This window comes from Alosa sapidissima, chromosome 23, assembly GCF_018492685.1.
Source record: "Alosa sapidissima isolate fAloSap1 chromosome 23, fAloSap1.pri, whole genome shotgun sequence".
Taxonomy (NCBI): Eukaryota; Metazoa; Chordata; class Actinopteri; order Clupeiformes; family Clupeidae; genus Alosa; species Alosa sapidissima.
In genome coordinates, this window is record NC_055979.1 from 13,079,805 (window position 1) to 13,105,735 (window position 25,931).

General features: G+C 45.9%; 1 protein-coding gene across 1 annotated transcript in view; it reads left to right on the forward strand.

Moving 5' to 3' along the window:
* Positions 1-1,720: 1,720 nt before the first annotated feature.
* zgc:65895 (uncharacterized protein LOC393546 homolog) overlaps positions 1,721-25,931 on the forward strand; it is a 37,006-nt gene continuing 12,795 nt past the window's right edge. The window contains exon 1 of the mRNA XM_042080466.1: positions 1,721-4,798. Coding sequence (XP_041936400.1) covers positions 2,535-4,798 — 2,264 coding nt within the window. The 5' untranslated portion in view covers positions 1,721-2,534. The remainder of the gene's footprint in view (positions 4,799-25,931) is intronic.

A 25,931-nucleotide genomic window follows, 5' to 3' on the forward strand; every position in this document is an offset into this window, starting at 1 on the left:
TGGTCTAAGAGGATATGACTGAATGATTTGAAATTAGTTTAAAGGGAACCGACCGTTATGACTAGATAGAGAGACAACAGTCAACATTAAACTGACAGCTTAATGCTGAAAAAATAAATGCCTTATTGAAGGTCACTGAGCTGGCTTGTCAACTCGGATTAGGAAGCACTCATGTAAAGACCCCTCCTTGAGTCAGTACAGGTGTGCCATCAGGTTTATCTTTAACTCTTAAAGGAGTACCGTCACACCGGTGTGACGGGATTGTTGGGAAATTAACATTCTAAAGAATATCTGGGTTCTTTGAATTCAACATAGAATTTTAGAACCTTCAATTGTTGCGGAACTTAGAATGTTCAAAAACCTACACCTTTAAGGGTTAAGACTTAACGCCTTCAATCACTGATACTGCCTTAGTGCAACCTGACATCCTGGAATGTGGTTTCCTCCATCCTCCATTATCAACTGCTGGAGGCATCAGTGCCAGTGCCAACAGTCCACAGGAAATGTGTTAGAACATCTTCTAGCAAGCACGCTCTGGAACCTTAAACTTTTCTTTCTCCATATGTTTTCTTTTCATTTTTTTTTCTTGTTTTTTCAAAACCACTACCCTATGCACTTCCAAGATTTGTTTACTCAATTGCTGGGTTAGTCTTTTCTACCCTTTACCCCTAATGGGGCCTCCCTGTGTTTGGGAACAGAGAGTGCTGCTTGTATGCACCTGCGGGATGGGTGGTAGCACTCTCGGGATACACAAATTCCGCTCGTATAGGGACGTGAGCACAAGGTGTGCAAGTCTTTTGAAATCTACATTGTCTTGAAATTGAATGCTGCTCTTTGAAATTGGTAGCCTCTCTTTTTCACTGAACTTGTCTATTCTCTGTGGTCTTGTCATATGAATCTATGCATTACTATTATTGTGTTACATGCTTCAAATGTAAAGCACTTTGAGCTGCATTCTGTGTATGAAAGGTGCTATACAAATAAAGCTTTATTATTATTATTATTATTATTATTATTATATTCTTTGTCAGGATTTCTCCCTCTCTTGCTATTTAAATGGCTATTCCTCATATACCTACAACTGGAGCACCTTTAATGTGATTCAAATTATGTCTGGGCCACGTTTCCTTCTCTGGGTTACAAGGCATATATACAGATACCTTGGTATTCACCTGGACAACATTCCAGATGAGAAATATAACAGGTTACATAGAATACCACTTGGGAAAGCTGTAGGGTATTTTATCTGTTCATGTCTTTAACCAGGCTGTTGTGGTAAGTGCATTTCTCTTTGCAGCTACGTAGGATAGGCTAATGTACAACACTACACACACCCTACTGGTCAGACAGTACAGTGTTTTCAGCTAGAGGCTCCTTCATCTTTGTTGCAATGAGGGTCATTAAAGAAGGCCATTCCTACCCACCAGTGCTTCCCTTTTGGGATCAATGAAACTGTCAAATGAAATCTGTCTTTTGCAACACCAAAATGCTTATTAAACTTTCAGATTGAGTCCCTTGAGTTGAAGTAGTGCCCTCATTGAGTTTGTGTTCTAGTTTTTTCCCCCTCCAAGTCACTGTGAACTACCTCAGTCTCATGGTATCCTTCATCTGTCAATGTGCATTCTTTTTCTTTTTTACCCCTCGGCAAACCGCATGCGCGGTGCTATCTCCTAAGGTTCTCCTCCCCCTTCTGACGTCACCAAGAGAGAAACAACTCGCTAGCTGGGATAGCAAGCATTGCTAACTGATTCAAGTATGGCTGGGGTTGAGATCATAGGAGAAAGGATGATACAGCAAATGTTGAATCTAAAAGAATGATGGAATGGATCTAAGTGGTTGACAACTGTCGCACAGGAAAAGAACACTCGAAGAGGATCTTGATGCCGATGTTGGATATTTTACTTCGAAAGTAACAGGAGATTAGTCTTCCAAATATGCGGCTCTAACGTCTGGCAGTGATGGAAGTGATGTCGTATGACTCCAATGTTTATGTTGAATTTACAGCCGGTCTGCCGTTAGTAACGACTAAGATTTATTCTTTAAGTATATGTTCTTACGTTTATAGTTTTAGAAATGATGATATCTATAGAGATATTTAATAGCTTTTGATATACATACGCAGATTCTGCGTTTATTACTCAGCTATTTAGCCAGCTAGTTTGCTAGCCCGTCTAGACTCATAGCTGGACCGCTAGCTCGGCAACATTAGCATTTGGCATTGAGATTGTTTTAGGTCTTCTTCGGCTTGTATTGCATGGAACTGTTCCGGGTAATCTTCATACAGAAAACGTTGGCCGGCGACAGGGCAACCTGGCATGTGTGTATATGCCGGTGTAGCTAACTAGCCACTGTCTGTGAAGTTGTCGCTAGCTAACAGCTAGCTCACTGTATATACTTAGCTAACAACGTTAACGAGATAATTTTTCGAATGTCAAATTTTAGTTAGCTTGACGAAGTAAGTAACACCAATCTCGCCAGAAGTAAAAGTTTTGTTTTGCATCCATTCACGCGACAAAGTCGCCAACTTTGACGAGATGCATCACGCAGACTCTACCGGGGATTCTCCCGGCTCGAGGAAGATGGCGCATTCCTCTGTTTTTAGTAATCGAAGGGGTAGCAACACCGGCAGCAGCGGCAGCTTGTCTAACACTGCCAATGCCAACATTAACGCTAACGTTATCCCTACCGATGACAACCAGTCCTCTCTCCTTAGTCAGCATACAGGCCCGGCTGGGTGCTCTTCACCAGGACCCCATCACCCTCCCCACAGCCTAAACGTACAGTCGCAGTCTCTTCAGAGCGCCGGAGCACAGGTGAAAAAGAAGAGCGGCTTCCAAATTACTAGTGTCCTACCTGCTCAAGTGTCTGCTAGCGCCAACAACAGCATAGCGGACGACACCGAAAGTTATGACGATATGGACGAATCTCATACCGAGGACTTGTCCTCCTCGGATATCCTGGACGTGTCTGTCTCGCGGGCCACTGATCACGGCGTGCCGGAGAGAAGTTCCTCCGAGGAGACGCTGAACAGTCTCCATGGCGTTGAGACCCCGGGTGTTGTGTCACCCAACGAACCTGTGCTCCACCACCAGCTGCAGCAAGGAGCTCAGCAGGGGTACATGGTGAACGGCTCCGTGCACCACCAGGGGCACCATCAGCACCAGCACCATGGTCACCATCAGGAGGCTCCTCATCCCATGGCTGCTCCTGCGCCAGTGGCAACCCAAAGTGGAGGCTTGCACATTGTCCAAGGTGGTGTTGGGGCCACGCCTGTCGTTCCATCATCTGGCCTAGGAAGCGGTCAAATCGTAAGGCCTATCCCTGTCCGGCCTGTGCCTCTGGAGGGTGCGGCTGCAGGGATGGTTGGTCAGCCACCAGCCACCACCAAGGGCCCTGTGAGTATCGGTCAAGGCGGCGCCCTGGGGATCGTTGGTGGAGGGGTCATCCCAGGTGCTGGAGGTACTGGAGGAGCCCAGCCTGTCCCAGCTGCGGTCCCGGCCACGTCTCAGCCAGCTCCTGGCAACACTTCTGCCCACTCTCAAGCTTCAGCTTCTGCTTCTACTGCCGCCACTACTGCTACCGCCACAGGGTCCACCGCCACTTCCACCGCCTCCCGTTTCCGGGTGGTCAAGCTAGACTCCAACTCGGAGCCCTACCGCAAGGGCAGGTGGACCTGCACAGAGTTCTATGAGAAGGAACCTCCACCTTCTTCGGCGCCCCCCACCAGTACTGCAGAGTCTGCTGCTGCTGCTGCTGCTGCTAATGCAGCTAATGCAGCTGCTGTTTCAGCTGCTGCGGCTGCTGCTGCCGCCACCGTGGTGCCCCCCCAATCTGCACCTGAAAGCGACAGCACCACTAGTGGGAGTTCGTCCATTGGTAGCACGCTGGGAGAGACTGGTATCATGCCAGGCCAGCCGGTCTACAGCCACATCCCTGCGCAGCAGCAGCAGCAGGCGCCTCACCCTGGCGCCCAGCAGCCCATGCATCAGGAGGCAGGCATGGTGCCAACCATGCACCCTGCCACCATGCCACCTGCTGGCTTGCAGACGATGGCCCACGGCGTCGGAGTGCCGGCCACCGAGGGCCAGTCAGCGCCTGCCATGAGGCCCCTGCAGCCCATGACGTACCACGTGGAAACACAGCCAGCCCAAGGACAGATGGGCTACCCTGCCACGCAGCAACCCAATGCGGGCATCGCCCACCCGGGCATCCAGGGGCAGGACTTCGCCCAGCACCAGACCACTGGTCAGGCTCACCCCATGGCACCCATGCCCGTCGGAGCCATGCCCGGCATGGGAGCTCCAGGAGGGGCAGCAGGGATGCCAGGGCACCCAACAGGAGGCCAGGCCGCTGTGCCACAGGCTGCCCAGACCCGACCCCTCGCTCCCCAGACCCAGCCCCCTGGAGGACAGCCCCAGCCACTACAACACCTGGCCCAGCTGCTCCCAGACCCACAACCCCCCCAGCATGCGGGGGCTCTGCCCACCCCAGCTGCCAGCGTTGCTGCTGCCATGTCGGGTCAGAGTGTGCCCGCCATGCCCCACCCAACACTGGGCCTGGCTCACCCAGGAGCTGCCCTGCTGGCTGGCGGGATGGGCCTGGCACTGGCTCACCAGGGACAGATGCCCCACGGCGGAGGAGCGTACGCTGGGAGCAGCTTGCTGACTGCCTCCCAGCTGGAGGATGCCCAGAGGCTGCTCTTCCAGCAGTCGCTGCCCAGGATGGCCGCAGGCATGGAGGGCACCATTGGCATGGACACTGGGGCCTTAGCTGCTGCAGCTGGTGCAGAAGAGGACAGGTAAGAGCCATGTCGCTTAGAGTTCACACACACACACACACACACACACACACTTATCCATCACCTATCTGCAATTTCATGCTATTCCTGAAGTTACTTGGCTGAGTTGATATGAATATTCTCACATTTGCAACGTGTTAAGTAGTTTTAATCATACGTAAAGCTGGCGGATGTTACTGATTTTGTAATAAGCAACCTTCCTTCCCTTGAGAGATATTTATCACAAATGCTGTGCCGAACTACAGCACAAGAGTTAGTGGAGACCGAAAAAGTGTACTAAGATTGAAAAAAAGCCGGCGTGCAAGCTCTCAGCCGTAGAGGGCTCTATCTGTAACACATTAATTGTATAAGATGTGTCCAGAAAGTCTCAGAAATTGCTGTTGAAATGTGGCTCATCCTAATCACCGCTATGGAATCTTATGATTCATATGCTGTTTGGGCACTTATATCTCTATGGTATAGTGTCATTCATATGCACTTCAAGCACTTGAGTCATGTTCCTGAAGCACAGGCTTGTTAAGACAAACCTCCCCTGCCTCTCACATTATACATAGCATTTGGAGCCGTGAAATTCCACTGTGTGGCTGGTCCACACCCCTCTCCATTGTTTTTGTAGCGGTTAGATGACTCAGGTGCTGTCTCTTTGATCACTTTTCTGCTCTGCTCCGATTCCCAGAACAGATGATTTAGCGTGTTTCATTTGGTTATAATTAATGGGGCGACTGTGTGCTGCCTTTTATGCTATGTTGTACTCCTCATCATCTTCTCATTGGAGCGTTGTCTGGTCCTTTCAAGCTCAGGGCTGTTGGAAAAATGGTCAGTCCTCGGTCACTCCAGCAGTGCTATATATAGCCAGGACTCTCCCCCAGAGAACCCTGTTCCCCTCTCACATCTTCATCCACCTCGCTGTCTCGCTCTCTCAATCTCTCTCTTTCTCGCTCTCTCAATCTCTCTCTTTCTCGCTCTCTCTCACTCACACACACACACACACACACACACACATCCATTCACTTTTCCTCTGCCTCCTAACTCAATCTCGCTTACACACTCCACTGCTCCTCACCCCTCCCCTCTCCCCCTTACCCCATACTAATCCATTTACCCTTTCTCCCTCTCGCTCTCTAGCGCATTCTCTCGTTCACCCCACTCACTCTTTCTTTGTGAGTGATGGGATGTTTGTGTCGTTAGTAAAGAATACACACACACACACACACACACACACACACACACACACACATACGTTAGCAGCCTCAGTGGCACCGGCGCTCAGTCTAGCAGGAGCTGACTTGACGCTCACAACTTGAAGAGGTCCCCCTCTGCTTAACCAGACAGTTATCGCAGATTAAGCATCTGCGAATCATCAGGCAGGCAGGCCCATGCTTAAATAACAAAGATAGCCTATCCGCAGATAGACCAACAGCTTTTATGGCATTCTCATTTATGTTCCCATAAACCTTTCTCCATAGACTGGTTCTTCTCGTCCTCTATGTTCTCAGTATGTGAAGCTCTTCCGAGGAATGCTTCCATACATTCCTGTTGTTCCGTCTGTTTCCCGCCTCTGAGTTTTTCTCGATGACGAGCGAAGCCACTCGCTCCTCTTTAAGAGCAGTGACTTAGGAATGCATGGGAAAAAGGGCCCCGCACGGTGAATGAAGGCAAGGCATTTCCGGCTGCTGGCCAGAGAGAGCCTTGCAGCAGGTGACTGACCACCACCACCATGAGCGAGTGGTACTTAGCAACCACACTATTGCTGCTTGAATTCCCTTCCTGTAAGCTGAGTAAGTCCTCCTGTCTTCTGTTGTACCCTGGAGATTAGTGTAGTCCACACACACACACACAGTCAGCTGCAGGTTGTGTGGGCAAAGCAGTCTGTCCTGCATTGTTGCAATGGTTACCATGTGTGGTGTGTCCTTCGATATTTTTTTTTTCCTGCCCCGCTGACACTTGAGGACAGCATGCGTTCAAGGTGACGCATGTACTATGCATGGTTGTGTGTGTGTGTGTGTGTGTGTGTGTGAAGGCTGAGTCATTCTCTCTCTCTCGCTGTCTCTGGCTGGCCGCAGGGTCACCTGGCAACTGCAGCTGCTTTGACCATGAGTCAGCTCCCCCTGTGTGTGTGTGTGTATCGCTATGCTGATGTGACAATGCTTCCTCACGCTGTGATTGACAGCTCAGGTGTGCCGACAGGTTAAGCTGCTGCAGACGAAAAAAGACAAAGTTTACTGCAGAGAGATTATAGTTCCATAGCCCTGTAGTGCCTTTCCTTTTGGTCAAGTGGCACTCGTATTTGTGATGAGCAAAGGGGTCTATTTCGCTGGCCTGTTAATCACCACTGGTAAAAAGGGTGGCATGAGTCGGTCATCTATTGAAATCGACCAACAGCTGAGGGTGTGTGGGCACTGTTAGGATGAGATTGGTAGTGTGGTGGAGATTAAAGGAGACTGAGCGGGGTTGTAGCCTGGCTAATACTGTCTGCAGCCCTAGTCTGCAGCTTTCCTCTCTGTTGTCCCCGAAGTGATGAGGACTGCAATAGTCTTTACCTCAGATGGCCTTGATCGATTATTTATTTTTTTTATCCTCATTTAGAGTGCAGCGGAGCAGAGCGGTGTGTTTTTGTGTGCGCGTGTTTGTGTGTGTGCGTCGTTGTGTGTGTACGTCGTGTGTGTATGTCGTTGTGTGTGTACGTCGTTGTGCGTGTGCTTTGTTGTGTGTGTGTGTGTGCGCGTTGTTGTGTATGTGCGCTGTGTTTCAAGCTGGCGTCCTCCGGCTGAAGCTCTGGACAGCTCCATCACCGACACGGCCAGCCCCCCCCCAACCCCCTCCAGCGCTCAGCTGCTGCCGTACCATCTCAGGGTTGCCCTAGAAACGCTGAATCACACAGCACAAAAACAGTGCGCCCCCACTCTCTCACACACACACACATGTGCACACTCTCAAACACAGATACGTCCACAGACAGCAGCGCAGACATACTGCTGGGATGATCCAGACTCCTTACATAAGGAGTGATTACATCCTTGTGCTATGGCAAAGCATTAATCAATAAAGAAATCTTAATCAATAAAGACTGCTCCACATGGTTTGGCTTAGTATGCTGGCTTTTTGAATATATCCTAAATATTCCCAGATGTCCTACAATCTACGTCAGTGTTATGTGTTAACCTCATTATTTTGGTCAAGCTATTGAGGAGTTCATGTTGGGTTCTGTCTCTGCCTCTTGAGACAATATTCAAAGGCCATCATTGTGTAGCCCCAAACAGTGAGCATTCTGTCTTGGCACTTTTAACAATACCAGCAGGACCCCATTAACCGTCGTTCAACACCCCAATGTCGAGCCCTGTCCCTTCACATTGTCCGAGAGGTTGTAGTCATGATGACCTCCGGCTCTTAAGGGTGGAGACTCCTCACCATCCATGACCCACCCAGAGGTTTTCAAACATGATATGATCGGACAGGATAGTCTGCCCCCAGAAGTAGATGGGCTCTGTCTCTCTTGTCTTTCTGTATGCATCTGTTTTCTGTCTGTCTGTCTTGTCTTTCTGTATGCATCTGTTTTCTGTCTGCCTGCCTGTCTGTCTGCCTGCCTGACTTGTCTTTGAAGATGGGGCTAGTCAGGCCCTGGCCTCAGTCCAACCCCATTAGCTGACAGCTGCTGCACTGCACTTTCCAAGCCTTTCCTGGATATGAGGCTATTTTGTATTTTTGCTAGCTTGTAGCCTGTGCTTTTACTGATGGTTCAGCTGAGAAGATGGCTGATTCATTTACATTAGTCGTGCTGTTGAGTACATTGATGAAGGGTGAAGTGAGGTTAGATTGCCATAAAGGTGTCGATATTCCTGTGTTGGATAACCCTAGATATATAGCCTAACTATTTGCTGTATGTTGCTCATAGCACTGGTGCTACAGAGGTTGATAGTTTTGTAGCGCAATTCACAAAATCTCTAGCATTGGTATGTTGTTACACTTTATCTGTAGGCTGTAGATCTTCATCTGTCTTCTGGTTGTCACAGAATTTTAAATGCTGTTACAAGGAATATCTGTGTGAATCCCTCACTGTTCCTTTGAGTCCAAGCCAGTCTGCGGTTTGGTACTCAGTTGAAGATCCTTGGTATGTGAGTTTATTGTGTTTGGTGTCTGGTGTTAAGGGATGGTGTGGTGGTGGTGGTGGGTCCCCAACTGTTGGACACACAGTAGCAGCAGGATAGCTGTTGTCTCAGGGGCAGGGATTGATGCTTTTGGTGGAGTCAGGATGTCTGTGTGCTGACGTATGAAATGGTGTGAACAGAGCTGCTCTGGGGTAACTATGAAGTGCTGTCTCACTCACAGGGGTCGATGCCTTTGATGGACTTTGTTTGTGTTTGTGTGTGTGTGTGTGCGCGTGTGTGTGTGTGTGTGTGTGTGTGTGCGTGTGCGTGCATGTGTAGAGTATTTGATTTGTTTGTCTTTTGGAGTGTAGAGTCATGTAATTCATAAAACTGAGGGGGAGGAGAGGGAATGGGATAGGGGGGTCTCAGTAGCTGAGCTCGATGGCTTTGATTTCACCATTTACTGTAGCCATGCCGGGTTTGGGATCGGGTCTGTGTTTAGGCCTGTGTCTGGGTCGGCACCGCCAGCGAGTTTCCAGCTGAGGCTTCAGTCAGAGCGATCATTGATCCATCCAAGTAGGATTTCCTGTGCATGCCGGTCCGGTGCGTTCCGCTCTGATTCAGCCCGTCCATTAGCAAGGCCAGGGTGGGCTTTGGGCTTGGATGGGCTGGGTGTTATGCAGTGGTGATGGATGGATGAAGTCTTATGGGACTGGTGGTGGTGATGGTGGTGGTGGTGGTGGTGCTGTGGTCCTTATTCTGTGCTGAGTGCAGAGGGAGAAAAGTACAGATAGCACTGCGTGGCTGTAATGAGTCTGCGTGATTTGGAGGGCAGGTATGTGTTTCTTTCTCTCTCTCTGTCTCTCTCTCTCTCTATCTCTATCTCTCTCTTTTGCTCTTGCTTTCTAGCCCCCCCCCCCCTTGTTCTCTCTCCTGTCTCGTTTGCACACATATACACACCGCAGACCACACAGAAACAGACATGGACACAAACACACTTTCTGTCCCTAGCATTCCCAGGTCAGCAACGGTAGCCATGTTTGGCTGTGTCTGCTGGCGGAGAGCGAAGTGGAAAAACCCCAGCCTGCTCACGTGACACCGGATAGTGTGTGTGTGTGTGTGTGTGTGAGGGAGAGCTCAATGATGCTGATACAGTTATACAGTTCTCGCTGTAAGAAACCCACTGGAGGCGCTGCCAGTCTGGTCTCCCTTTCTCTCTCTTTCTTTCTTTCTTTCTTTCTTTCTTTCTTTCTCTCTCTCTCTCTCTCTCTCTCACTTTCTCACTTTTTTCCCCTCTTCCTCTCTCTTTCCTTAAAACATCATAACATGGACTAGCCATATGGCTTCCTCTCTCTTCCTCTCTTTGACCTCTCTGACCCTATTCTTTCCCCTCTGTTATCCTTCAGTTCTTTCCCTCTACTGCTGTAACTTGTCATCAGTCCTCCCCCCCCCCCACAGCGACGACAAAACCCTCCAACCGCTCCTGATTTGAACTGCTTTCTCCTTCCCTTCTCAGCACTCAGTAATTTTCCAGAGCGAAGCGTTTATTGCTCCTCTCTGAAGCCTCTTCTCGCATGCCAATATCGCTCAGCTTTTTTCTGATAATTATAGTCGAAAGCAGCACGGGTGATTTGTTATTTTTAATGACCGGCTCTTAAAAACTGAGGACACTTGGCAGGTATTGTGCGTCGTCGTGTATAATCCACAGCCGTTTCTCTGCTGGGTGGCTGAGCTGGGGCGTCGCGGGCCTCCTCTCCTCTCAGTTTCTCTGCAGGTTATTCGTCTCGGCAGGAATGCTCCCGTGTCGTGTTCGCCCTGATGGATAACCGTTAAAATGACGGCTCAGTTAGCTCTTTCGGACACGGCACTTCCCCCCCCGGGGAGATGAGGCGAGTGATTTATGCGTGGCTTGATTTATCGCCGTAATTTATCGACTTTAGCTAAGCTGCATGCCTGGCTATGGCCTCGCGTTCGCCCGCAGCCCCGGCCCCCCCCCTTCTCTAACTACCATTTTCGCACCTCATGACCGGGTTGACTGACTGACCACATGACTGACTGTTCGAGGAGGGGGGTGGGAAGAGGCCGTGCCTAAACAGTAATAAGCAGACGCTACATAGTGCGGATGTCCTCTTGTCATTCACCTAGGATTTATTTCTGTTTGCCGTAAGATGACCGCTAGGTTTCAAGAATGTCAAAGAGGTAGCTGAGCAAACCAGCTGCAAACCTGCCAGGCAGATGAAACCCATTCATCATGACAGTTATATAAGGCAGTCTTTAAGTCGGGGCCTACATTGGGGCTGATATGTATTCTGTACTTTAAAGTAGACCACCCTGGCCTTCACACACTGTGCTTGTGGGTGTGTGTGGGTGTTGTGTGATGACTAGGATCGAACCAGACATATGGCTAGTCCATGTTATGATGTTTGATGAAGTGTACATTAAGGCTGGGCTTGCTATAGGCTGCTGTCGGTGTACAGTACGTGCACATGTGTGCGTTCTTGCACATTTGTTCCCACCTTAATCAGTGTGTTGTTTTTGTTCACCAGGTCAGGTTGCTAGAAATGAGTAACTTGAGGAGAGGAACTGGATGTAGCATAGGGGATGAAGTAAATCATTGTCACGTATGCTCCAGAAGCATATAAAGGTATATGCTCCATGCTCAGGAACATGCTATACCAATACTGGAGATATTGTGGTTTTTTTTGGGGGGGTTTTCAGTCACCTGTTGTGTTTGGCTCTAACTAGAACTCTAGCTGCTGTAAAGCTGTAAAGTGTGTGTGTGTGTTCTCGTGTTCAAAGGTGACTGTGTGTTTTGTGTTTCTCTGCTGTGCACAGGTTGTGCCTGGGCAGGTGCCTTGTGGCATAGCAGGCTTCTGTGCTCACTGCCTTGTGGAGCCCAGCAAGGCCCAAATACTCAAATGTATTTTTACCCGCTAGTGGTAATGTGCATATTAATGATAGGAAAAAGAAAGTGAACAAATAGGAAACATTTATAAGAAACCGCACCCTCTCTACCACACCCAACATGTAAACTATCATCTATCTAACTATCAACTATCACCAACAGCAGTATTTCTGCAATTTTCTGAATTTTTTGGTTTTGTTTAGGTCTATGCTAATTATTCATTATACTCAAATACGCACTAAATTGCTGTCCAGCTGGAAAAAAGTCCAGTTATTTATAATCCAAAATTATATTTTGTTGACATTTTGTATACAGTTTTTTTACTGAAGGATTTAGGACATCTCTTCATCATTCCACTAATCAGTAGTAGTTTGAAAACATTTTCACCATGTTTCTATGGATAAAATGTAATATAAATCAGGCTATGAATGATATATTAACAATCCCTTTGGTTAAAACTTTCAGAATAGAGGAAGGAATAAAACTGAGCAGTTTGGTAAAAAATGTTATTGAGAAAACGGTCTATATAGATATGCACTGTAATTTATCAGTGTCACTAAAACAAACAGGAAATAATGTATCTTTTTTCACCTTTTTAAGAACCCAAAAATCCGAATATAACATAAAAATGCATGGAAATGACGGGCACTCACATACTTCTGGAGTTGGTTATTTTCCAAAGTTATCAATCAACCAACAACATCAACCTTTTCAACAGCCCAAAGTCTTGCCTCAAAACTGCTCGCATAGCTGACACTTTTAGACCAATTCCAGTGTGTCAATTAAATAGTGAAGGCAACATATTGGTTATTCAGTTATAGACTATTTAGTTGTGTAATCATTTATATATCCGTTAGTGGGTAAGGTATTTGCTTCAAGGCAATGTACGGGAAGTCGTGTGTAAATTCCCTCGGAGCAAAAGATGGCAACTCCCTTTCAACAGGAAGATTTGTTGAACAGGTCTGGCAACATTAGTACCTTTTTGTAATAATCTAGTGTTGATATAAACTTTATCCTGGTGGAACATTTTGAATTAAATGTATAAATCATCAGTTATGTCATGTTTGTTGGAAAGGAAAGCCTAGGTTGTTTTAACAAGTGTTCTGTGATTATCTGACATTTAACATTCTCGTTTGTTAACAGGCAAATTGTGGATTATTTAAATGTGACTGGTGCTGGTGAACGTTGAGCCTAGGACGTTGTGTATGTGGAAAAGGTGCCAGTTTGAGGCCTAAGTATGGATGTACCCAAAGCACTGGGCTCCGGATGGCCAATAAAAGAATGACATGCTTGGGGATGTGGTGTGCTCATGAATGGGCCGTTGAGTGTTGACACACACGCTCCGATCCACAGGCCTGCGGCTGTAGCCAACATCTCTTTTGGAATGATTATGAAAATGTATCCAAATGTGCTGAATGATGGCTGATCAGATGCAAGATGTCCAGTCATGTTGTTGGCTCCAGTTGCGATGATGTTTGCATGGACTGAGTTGTAGCCAGCCAGATGTAGATGTTGCTTTAGCATGTTTACATCAACTTGGCATCATTAGATTTGTAGGGAGTGCTGTTTGGAATATTTTCCTTGCAAACGTTGATGTTATAGGCTGTTGACATTGACATAGGCTGTATGTTTAGTCTATCTAGAACTGAAATAGTTTAGCAAAGCTAGCTTGACTGTGGAAACTATGATGCTCAGCTATATACTCTCATTGATTAAGCTAAAGCGCTAGCTCAACAGACTTAGCAACAGTAACCAAGACGAAAGGATGGTTGCCACGAGCCACAGATGCACTTGACCACAGAACAGAGAGGATGAGCCTTGGTGCAGCGGGAGTGCGGGAATCGCTCTCTTATCGTCTACATAACCAGAGGCCACTCCAGCTAAACACTCATTTGTCAAGTGTCTAGCATTTGCCACATTTATAGGTGACTGCTCAGGCTGAGGGGGGGGGGGGGGGTATTTTGGTATGTAAGGCATTTTACATGCCAGGTAAAGATCAATTTATCCCTTTTTAATGATAGTTTTGCATTTTTTGAGCGGTGTACACCGCAGATGTGGTAACTAGAGCAGAGCTGGCCACCCAGATGCCGAAGCACTACTGACTTATGTGTGATTACTAGATAGGTGGAGGGTGGCGGATCAAGCTAAAACACAAATATGTAAACATCAACATCAGTTGAGGGCTGCAACTTCACTTTTTTAAATGACTATATCCTGGCCGGACTACTGTTGTCAGTGATATAAGTATTTGAAATTAGCATGATTTCCTAATGTCTAGTGACAAATCAGGGCCATTTTATGATTAATTGAATTACATTTCTTACATACGGTTCCTTTAAGCAAGTATTTTAAGTGTCAACACAATTCCAATTACATGTAAAATAAAATAAGGAAGACTGCTGAATAGAGCGCACTTCAGTGACCCAGCAATTGGTTTAGAGTGATCACAAGCCTGCACTGTTCCTTGGAGGCTTCTGTTGTGCAACGCTTTGTGGCCTTCTCACAAAGACCCATGGGAAAGCTTGTGTTCCAGAGGTCACCGAGCTTTGTGAGGATCTCTGCCAGCCAGGGCACAGAGAACTCCATTTCCCACAATGCCACACAGGACATCAGCTCAGGCAGGCACATGTTTCTTTTATGTAATTTCATATGAATTATACACGCAATGTTTTTTTCCCCCCTTTCTTAATCTCTATAAATAGGTCTGTTGTAAACCGTGTCTTTAAGCAGTAGATCATGAGTGTGTGTATTAGTGTTTGATTATGTTTCCCATGCTGGGAGTCGGCTTGGGTGGGTCAAGCCCCCTGTTCATGAAAGTGACAGCAGAACTGATGGACTGGATGTGATGGATTTTGACCCAAGGGGGGGGGGGGGGGGGCATGCCAGCGTTGTTTGTTGCTCGGTTTGTCGGTCGATGTTGGGCCACCTGGAGCCGCACTGGCAACGGCGCACCCTAATTCGGCTAATCTGCTTGATTCGTTGTGTCAGGTGTGCCGGCGCTTTGGTTTTAATGTGCAGGGCAGGCCTATGTGAGAATGAACTCGGTCACATCTGAGCGCCGGCTGCCACTGCTCTGTGTGCACAGAAAGATAGGAATGTGGTGCCATCTACTGGCCAGAGCTCAGAGCTGAATTTTTTTTTTTTTTAGTGGTCTGTCTCGTTCCAAACATGCTTTTGTAATGGTTTGATAAATGTAAAAAAATGTGGCTTTATGGTTCTTCATATTTGTGGTTTAGTTTTGTGGAAGATGACAAATCTCAAAACGTTTGAATTGAATTTGGCATTATTTTAGAATATAATAATAAAATGATCCCACCAATACTGGTAAAATATATTTTGTTTTTTGTTTTTATTTGGATGAAGAATTTTTTAAATGTTGTTTTTTCCTGCAATCTAACTATTTGCAATAGAGCACCATTTCTATTCTACACAAGCCACCTAGCCAACTCCGTGTACCTTTTAAATCAGTGGTCCCCAGACTTTTTCTTCCGAGGGCCAGCTCACTATGCCTGGCTCTAAGAGAGGGCCAGAGACTCGGAGTATAAGAGTAACCATAAATAGCTTAGTGCTGTGAACAACAGCAGTCTACCTTAGTTGAATATCCCATTACATTTAATCATAGGCTACTGCAATTTAATACCATTGTTAGCTGTGTTTATGTTGCCATCATGCCATATCAGTGTAAAATGTAGCTCAAATGAAATAATACTAATAAAAAGACTTTAGCATTGCCAAAAGTATTAGCAGGGAGTCCCAAAAGTATATTTTATTAAAAATGTGTGAACTCTGAACTCTGTGTCTTTGCATACACAGCTCAAGTTGTGAACAAGCAATATCCTACAAATAATTTAAAGTTCTCAAACTTCGAGAGCTGGCAAAAACATCTGAAATGACCACAATTCTAACTTTCACTCACCTGATGAGAACTTTGTGAACTATGTATGAACATTTGAACGAGTGAATAAAAAATAGAAATAATTATCCCAGAAACAGAAAGTCCCAGAAATATGACTTGAATAGAGGTTAGTTAGTTATTAACAATTAATTTATAAACGTTTAGAATACTTTGAGCACTGATGCAGTCAGCATAGGCTTCTTACATTGTTTGCAGGTAGGCCTACTATACAGTACATTTCATTCCGTTTTTGATGGCAAACGCAAAACAGCGCCAAAACAACCACCAGTGGACAAAAAGAATGTTACATGTGTACTGTTAAGACTCGCCATATAGAATGAATGGGGGAAATTACGGAGGTTATAGTTTGACGATGTCGTACTCCCATGCGGGCCGGATGCTATATACCACGGACATGTTTTGGGGGGCCACCCAAAATGAGGTGGCGGGCCGTAGTTTGGGGACCACTGTTTTAAATGAAGGTTAGGCCTATTCTTTGTCCAGCAGGTGGCAATGTTGCTCAATTATAGACCTGCTGAGAATACTTAAATCAGCATTTTTTTTTAAAATGTGTAATAAACATATACATGTATCCAAGTTGAGAGCTCCTGAAGTTTTGATGGATGCCCATCAAGATTTAAATTAAGTCTAAATGTTGAAAGTATTGACAGTAAAGGCGGAGCTAACAGGATGAAACCCATATCATCTACAAGTCATGAAACATTCTTTGCTAAGTGTTTTGTGCACAGTGTAAACGGTTGTCTTGTGCTCCATTGAGTAGACCACATTCCTGTCAGGCTAAACTGTGACTGATGATCTCTTAAGAGGTGTAGCCAAGCACAGTCAAACAAAACTAACAACAACAACCCATTGTATGTATCGCTTTATCAAGGTACTTTATCAAAGCGCTTTGCAGTGAAGGTGGAACCTCACTAATTACCACCTAAGTATAGCACTCACCTGGATAAAACACGCACAAAACTAGATACAAAGACTGTTTTTTTATACAGTTTTGTGATTGAAAGGTATTTGTCAGTTATGCCTGTATTGAAATGTGAAAAAAAAAACCCAAAGGGTGTGATTTTTTTCTTTTTCTTTTGTGTGTGTAATTTTTCCTACATGCTGCATTGCTCTCATGTGAAAAGCATTCTGTCCATCTATCAATAGCAGTGAAGTCACTCTTCCTAGCTGTTGTCATGTTGTGTTGCTCTGGGCATCCAGTGATCCAGAGGCTTGATAATACCAACAGCGTGCGTGATTAAGTTACTGCCTCGGAGTCACAGCATTCGTGTGTGAATTAGGCCATGGTGACTCACACAGACGGGGCTGGAGTGTTTTGGCGAAAAGATATCTCAGGCGTTTTTGCAGCAGCAGTGCTAATACACTTCTGTCTGTGTGCCGTTGGAGAAGCGCACGTTGAATAACCTCAGACAGAGCTTTTTCAGCGGTCTCACTTCCTCTGAGCTTGGCCACCGAGACACGAAAACGTGACTCGGAACACGATGAGTGTACGAGGTTGGCGGTTAGAACAAAGAGACCCTCTCCTCATTTACTGTTAGATTAGTCCCATGTCTGCGTCAGTGTCTCTCTCTGGTGAAGGTGTCTAGTGCAGTTGTGTTTATTTTAGCTTATGGAGATCACAGTCTGCAGATCACAGTGAACCATAAGTGTCTCCTTGCCTAATGTTAAACAGTGCATATTTATTTTGTGCCTGGTTAATCATTTTACATGAAGTTTAAGAACCAGATAGGATACATTGATGGTGGATGAGTAATCCTAATTTCCCTTTAACATTAACCAAACTAGACCATTGCGATCTCTACACTTGTTTAATTAGTCCGGGGGATCCTATCAGAGGGAATGTTGGCTAAAGTGGGCCAGGACTGGACCTCTGGCCTGCTTAATTGCCGCTGCCTCCTTTGGGGCTGCAGTGCATGTAGGGCGCCCCAGTGCTCATGCTGAAGTAATGCTTTTGGCTTTGGAGAGAGATCCCTCTCTCTGCCCTCCAACGTGACCATCTTGGAAACGTGACCGGCACTCACTGTGCTTTCTCAGCTTGGGTGCTGCTCTGCTGCGCTCTGAAGAGAGTGTGTCTGTGTGTCTCTGAGTGTGTGTTGTCAGTATGTGGCTTGCTCACTCAGGAACGTGGGAACATTGGGCTGGCATATCACAGACCTCGGGGATAGGGGTGAGGCGGATGGTGGTGGCGCTGGGGTGGGGTGTGGTGGAGAAGCTGATTTTGGGTTTTATCGCCTGAAGCTCCGATTGCTTCGCCTGTTTGTGGCTACAGCTTCAGAGAGCTGAGAAGGAGAGATGGGCTCAAGTGTGTGTGTGTGTGTGTGTGTGTGTGTGTGTGTGTGTTTGCACACAAGTTTGAATATGTGTGATGGCTGGATCATTTTCTGTATCTAATGAGTGAGAAATCTTCCCCCTCTTCCTCTTCCTCTCCCATTTGTTCTCTCGCTCTCTCATCTTCAACTTGGCACGTTCGTCTTTTGGGGCGTCTCGTTTCTATGATGCGCAAGCGACAGACTTCACGTGCCAACACCGCGTGCCCACCAGGGCCATGAGACGTGTGTGTGTGTGTGTGTGTGTGTGTGTGTGTGTATGTGTGTGTGTGTACGTATTTATGAAGGGTTAGTCCCAAAATGGAGTGCAGGCATAGGAGGGTGCATTTTTGCCATGGTAGCTGAGGTGCAGATTAAGAGTGTGTGTGCTTGGGCGAGGTTGTGTTTGTGTGTGTGTGTGTGTGTGTGTGCTTGCTTGTGCTCCTTATGGAATTTGGCCTACATAATGGAAACAAATTCCACATGGAATGCAGCAGCATACACTGAGCTATTGGCTGCATTACCCATGAATTTGTTGTATCATGTTGTGTCATAGTCATGGTTGCAAAGATTGGTCTAAATGAAATTTCCTTCTTGGTAACATACTATATCCAAGTATAGTTAAGCAGTGTTTCCCCTAGAATTTTTTCCAGCAGCGGTGCTATTACTTGGCGGGGGGGGGGGGGGGGGGGGGGGGTTGTTGCGCATTTTTTTTTTTTTTTTATATCATACCTTCGTGTTTCTTTTGTGGACATTTTCAGCTTTCTTTTACATTATTGGTTAAAAATGATAGAAGAAAAATTAAATGGCACAACCATTTAATGACCATTTAATAATTAAAAGATTATTTACAATTTATTTAAATTTGTCTTAATGGCAAAGGCCACACCCAATCTGCGAGCACTTAATTTTTCTGGGCATTGAATTGAATTGTGGGGGGGCCATTAATGCTGACACGCATGCACGTAGCCAGATGCTCTCCTTGTAGTCTAATTCTCAGTCCCAAAACAACAAACCCACGTATAAAAAAGTAAACTCACTTTTCTTCTACATCACTCCCACAGTTACCATACAACTCACTCACAATTAACTCGAAAAAGACCTAGGCTACTTGATTGAAGTGCGACCGTTCGTCTCACCGTCAAGAGAACGCTGAAGTTATGAGAACATGTCTTTCTGATAAGAGAATATAGGCTCCTATATGTCTAATGCCGTAAACGTAGAAAAGGTCTGTTTGTGATAGCCTATTATAGCTAAGTGGACAGAATTTAGGCTATACGTATATGCCAACATATGCTCATATTTCCTTTAACTATCAGACAGTTTAAACAGGCCTAGACTGTGTTCGCCTAGCTTTCCCATGCAAACATTACATATAGCCCTACGCTAACGTTACAAGTCTAGGCTACAATTAACGTTAAGACCATACACCTTGTAGCACATTGGTTTACTCTATTGCATTACTTACGTTTTAATAATTTGTCGTTGAATGTTGATGGAGGCTCATCTTTGGGAAATCAGCTCTCTGGATAAAATTGTCAGCCGGAGCAAGAGTTCTCAGAGTTGACGACAGGGGGGTAAATCCAATCAGCAGAAAGAACCGCATCACAACAGTAGGCTAAATCGCAACAAACTTTTTTCCCCCCATGTTAAATTCATTTCGGTAATCATGAATTGGTTTCTTTTATTTGATGTAGGCTAGGAGAGGAGGATGCATGTTTCACATTAGTGTCAATGTGTCAAAGCAGGCTTTGGATCAGAGGAATTGCTCAAGCTTAACATATGGCATAGGCTACAAGCGAATTCACGGCATACAAACAGCTTCGTGATGAAATATAACTAATATCATTTTTTATTGTCACCAGGCCTATAAGTAGGCTATTTATTGTGTAACCTACAAGTGAACGTTGACACCATAGGCTACACTGTGGCGGAGCAAGACCCCATCAGTCGGATAGCTAAACAATGTAACCGTGTTCAGAACGTAGGCTAGCCATATGGGCTGCAGACTTGTCTTTGGGCTTGTAATCACCTGACACATCATGCCGCATATATGTCCTGAATAATGAGAGGCTAAGTGCGGATTTGATGCACTTAACTTACTCAAGACTTTCAGAAAACAATTTCGAGATGACGTTGGCCATTGTGCTTTTACAGTGTGTTAAGTGAATCTCGTGATATTATGTTGCAGCGGCGCTGAAAATCCAGCGGCGGCGCTGCGCCGCTGTTAAATACATTGTAGGGGAAACACTGGTTAAGTATTGTAATATAGCCTGATAAATCACATTTTAGTTTACATGTGAAGCCTTGAGTGAATGTGAAGAAGTGTGTGTGTGTGTGTGTGTGTGATGAAAGAAAGAAGAGTCTGTGGTTGTCTTTTTGTGGGGGTGTCTGTACTTGTCCACATTTTTGTATAGAGTGAGTATGTGTGTACATTTTTGTGTAGAGTGTTTGTGTCTATGCCTGAGTCTCTGTAGTGTGTGTGTGTGTGTGTGTGAGGGTGTGTGCACGATGAGATGTATGGTGTCTGCGCTGAGCCCGAGAGACTCTGCAGGAGCTGTAAAGAACATTGACAGAGCAGACCGGTTGGAACCAGCTCACACACGGACCAGGTTACAGATGCGCTATACATACTCAGTGGGCTCACTTTCATGACGTGACCTTCACGTATCTCTTCTCCATCGCTCTTGACTTTAATCTCTATCTCTCTCTCTCTCTCTCTCTCTCTCTCTCTCTCTCTCTCTCTCTCTCTTTCTTTCTTTCTTTCTTTCTTTCTTTCTTTCTTTCTTTCTTTCTCTTTCTCTCTCTCTCTCTCTCTCTCTCCTCTCTTTCTTTTTCTCTATCTTTCTTTCTTACTCTCTTTCTCTCCCACGCTCTCTCTCCTTTTCTCTCTTTCTTTCTCTTTCTTTCTCTCTATCCTCTCTCCCCCTCTCTCTTCCACTCACTCTCTCTCTCTCTCTCTTCTTATCTCTCTTCTTATCTCTCCCTTTCTCTTTCTCTCTCTCTGTTCTTTCACAGAAGTACTCCGTGTACTTATTTCCATGTGGCATTTCTTTACCTGAAGGTCGTCTGTCGTGCACATGCACACACTCTTTCTCCTTTGGTCAGGCTCCTTCCTCCTCTCTACATTATGTCCAGCGTTATCTCTTTGTTATTCTTTTCCACTCCATCCCTCAATACACGCTTTCCTCCCTCTTTTTCTCTCTCTCTCTCTCTCTCTCTCTCTCCCTCTCTCTCTCCCTCTCTCCCTTGTTCCTTTGTTCATTGCCCCCCCCCTCCCCCATGTCCATCATGGTGAACAGATGGTCAGATGCCAAACTGTACAGCAGCTGTTCTCACTTAGCCGGTACAGTTTGTTTACTTTATCTGAGAGCAGTAGTACCACATCACAAGAAATGGCAAATAAGCTGCTGCAAAACAAATTGATTTTAACAAGCCCAACTTAAGTCCTTGAACTTATGGTGGGGGAATGTCAGCTTGGTTTCATTATGATTAGTATTGTTGCAAGATGCAGTACACCTTAATTACACGAAGAGGGTATTCCATCATTGTAAGTAATGAAGGTGGTGTGTAACAGAAAGAAAGCCTTGTTTCTAATTCAAATTGACTTCCAACTGAGGCTCAAGCCATTCTATTATCGCAAGTTAGCTGTGTCTTGTCTTCACTGACACTGTCTGAAAACTCATGGTTGGTGACAGTCTGGAAAAGGTCTCAACTATTTTTGAACAGGGAAATATCAAAGGTCATGAGAATATGAGTACAGGTTGACAGAACCGTCTTTTTAGGATTTTGTTTACGACGGATGGAAATTCTTAGTACCGTGGCATACATTGCGTGGGATTTCTATAGACCTCAGTGATAAAAAGGAATTTGCAGTTAAATTATCAAGACTCGTTGAAATAACACAGGATTTGCCTTTAGCTAGCTTGATTCAATACCCTAGCCTGTCGTAGCCAACTTAATTCTATTCAGAACATGAGTCTGGAACTGATGCATTGGGACGTGATCGTGTATCAACCGATACAGGGGGAAAATGCATCTGCACACACACAGCCTACCACGAATCCTGTAGGGAGAACGCAAATGCCTTAATCGCTGTTTTCTGTTCGTTTTTGAAGTTATTGCGCCGTCAATAACTTGTTGTACAACAGACGTGATGGCGAAATCTAATGTCTAGCTTAGCTAAATGGTTTCATTTATGTTGTAAATGAAACCAGCCGAAGCATGCTCAGGGGGACGTGATGGACAGATGAGCAAAGATGCACAGCCCGCCCTGACGATTTGATTTTGGGGTACACTCAGTTCTCTGCCGGGCATACAAGCTTGTCAATGGAGCAAAGCCAGACCGAATTTCCCGACCTCAAATGTTGTGGGCTGTGTTAAATTCGGGCTGGTTTCTAGGCTAGCAGTACCCCCCTGCAGGCCCAGAGTTCCGGTGAGTCTTTTTGGCCTGTTGGTCCAGGTTGGGTTTGTGGGGTACTGGGGAACAGGGGGAGGCCAGCAGGGTTAATCTAATTACTGACCAAATGGGTAAATCCCAAAACAGGAACATCCTTTCGATCCATTTTGCAAAACATGCACAGACGCACACACACACACACACACACACACGCACACACACACACACACACACACGAGTCACTCTTGTACACTTTCAGACACAAAAGAAAGCCACCCAGTATGTTCCCAGACCCCCCCCCCCCAAATCACCCCTCCCTCCCTGTCCGAGAATAACCCCACTGCTTGATCCTAATCCCCAATGTTCTGTCCCACTCTCATCCGCTAACCCACTGCCACGCTTACACACACACACCGACACACCCACACCCTTACACACACACACACACCCTCACCCTCCCACACACACACACACACACATGACACAAACACATACTCACACTTTTTCAGACACTCTCACAAATTCACAAAACACACACGTGACTAGCTCACTTGTATTCTGTAGGTCTTTATATCACATTACCAGCAAAACACTTGTTACAGCTGAGATGAAGCGGCATATTGCCAACTGTTTATCTTTTTCCTGATGGAGGGCTTATCATGGAGGGCCAGTCAGGTGCACCAGTGTTTACTCTCTGTTCTAAAATGGCCAAGGCTGCCAAATATCAGCATCATCACATCAAACTTATCTCACTGATATGTTCAATTGGGGAGTTGTAGCTACGTACATGATCAGTTTGTCAGAGGGAAATATCCATGCATTAGTTAGTCACAATCTCTCAGAAATTGATTCTTTTGTTTGGATTTCCTCTAAGCTAAAAACAACAACAACAAAAAAATGTCTTTTGAGAACACCTGTTGGTCTTACCCCACAGCTTGGTCTTAATCCCCCATGTTCTGTCCCACTGTAGGAACCAGTACTAACCAGTAACTCTTTTACACACACACACACACACACCGTGTTGATGAGTCTGTGTACCAGCTGTAGATTACGGATTGCTGACACACTGCCTTATCTCAATAATGAGAGTGAAATAATCTGACTGTATGGGCACAGTTGTTTAAAATAAATCTGTGTGTGTGTCTATCTGCTTGTTTGAATGTGTAGGTATGCACAGCAATTGTCTATCTGAGTGTTCAGACACCAACCACCAACATGATAATGGAGCTGTTGGATATGTAGCATCTCTCTCTCTTACTTTCTTTTTCTCTCTCTCTCTCTCTCTCTCTCTCTCTCACACTCACACTCACACTCACACTCACACTCACACTCACACTCACACTCACACTCACACTCACACTCAGTAAGGGAGGCCAGTGGTCCATATGGTGCCTTGGTTATGTAACAAAGTGAGCGATCAGCAGTAGCCAATCAGCTCCTGTTGCCGTGGAGACCAGTACCAGCCTACTGCGATGGCCAACAGGCATACCTCAGCAGTGATCACCAAGGCCACACACACACATACACGCAAGTTTGTGGAAACACATTCACATACACCTGTGAGGGATGTACCATACAAACACAACTACTCTACACACACTTGTGGAAGACACGGTTGCATGCTCACACGCATGCAATTCATCCATAAACACACACACTTAGACATAACACATCCACACAGAGGCACGTATATTTGGGTGTGTTGAAACCCAGGTGCACCAGTGTAGTGGCATTTAGATGCAAGTGTGTGTGTCCTTGTATGCCTCCCTTCTTGTTTATGTGTGGCTTATTTGCCCACAGCAATGAAGTGTGTTTGTAAATATTGACAAACAGTTTGTCTGTGTGTGTGTATGGGGAGGGGGAAGGCACTCTGCAAGACTGCATCCACACCATCATTTTAGCAAGCTCAGTCTACCCACAATCCTTTGCCTCCTGCATCCTGGGCGGTGCCCTTGCGTGCAGACTCACACATACAGTATATACAAAAATAGTCCTGCAAAAAAATCCACCCTGCCAGTGTATCTCAGAGCAAAGGAGATGGAGTGGGGGGGGGGGGGGGGGGGGGGGTGGTGAGTGCTTTTAGAGTGAGCGAGGATGTGTACAAGAGGGAGGGGAATGAAGGGAATTAGTTTGTTTTTGGCAGCACAATGGCAGCTCCAATAGCAGAAACCTTATATTCCTTTGTCCTTGGTTTTGTTCATTTCCAGAACCCACAATGAATTGCCCCTAAGGGCCCCGACCGGCCCTCCTCACTGTGTGCTTTCCTATTGCTTTGCCATGGTTGTAAAGGCATGAGTTTGTGGTCATTATTATTGCTATGCCTGTGCCATGATTGTATAGGCATGAGTTTGTGGTCATTATTATTGCTATGGCTTTGCCATGATTGTATAGGCATGAGTTTGTGGTCATTACGTTGCATCCTCAATGCTGGAAAATGTGATGTAACGTGCGCTAACAGAGACCCACAACCACAGTGACATTTTCCCCTATGATGTAACGTGCACACAAACGTACACACACCTCTTTATATTTTATCACAGAGTGTGTGGCCCCTTTAGGGCCACAGAAATGGAGTTTAGGGATGTTTTGTTTTGGGGGTTTTTTCCCCAGAACATTTCTTCTGTAGATCTCCTCCTTGTCTAAATGTTGCTGTGGTCCAGAATCTGAGCGCACCATATGCAGCGCTGTCCTTTGGGTGGCATTTTTGAGCTGTGTTTGCTGCTCTTGACTTTTTTTTATATTTCATGAAACTTTAATCGTCCCTCTGAATCCGCCCCTTTCCCTGCATATGCATGCAAACTCACTCCCACACACTAACACACCCTAACCCACAAACTCAACATATGAATATGCACATACTCACGCATAAATGCGCATACACACACACATGCACAGACTTACACACTCATACAAACACACACACACCCAACACAAACACAGAGTCACAAACACAACCAGCACACACACACACACACACAGAGTCACAAACACATACACACACATATTCATGCAGAAACACACACACCCAGCACAAACACACACACACTCACGGACAAACACAAATACACACACACACACACACACCCAGCAGCAGCACCCCGGTGCAGAGCCCCATACCCCCTACCCCCTTTACGTAACCCAGAAGGCGACTGTAATGGCGGATCAGAGCCCTGGGCGGCCTGGACCAGCCGAGCGGAACACTTACTCACACTTCACTGACCGCTGCAGAGAGAGGGGTAAAGAGAGAGAGAAGGAAAGAGAGAGGGACAACTTGTGCTTGTGCGTTCTTCTCACTCTTTGTTGGGAGATCGATGGAGCATACTTATGCGTGATGTCAAACTCGGTCACGCAGACACACAAGCACGCTCTTCCTTACACACACACACACACACACACACACTCACTTTCACATACACTCATAAACTCATCTGTACAGTTTTCAAACATTTTATGGATTTGATTTTTGTCCTTCATTTTTGGTTCTTGTTGCATTGCATTTTGTGAGACGTTATCAGCCTCTCT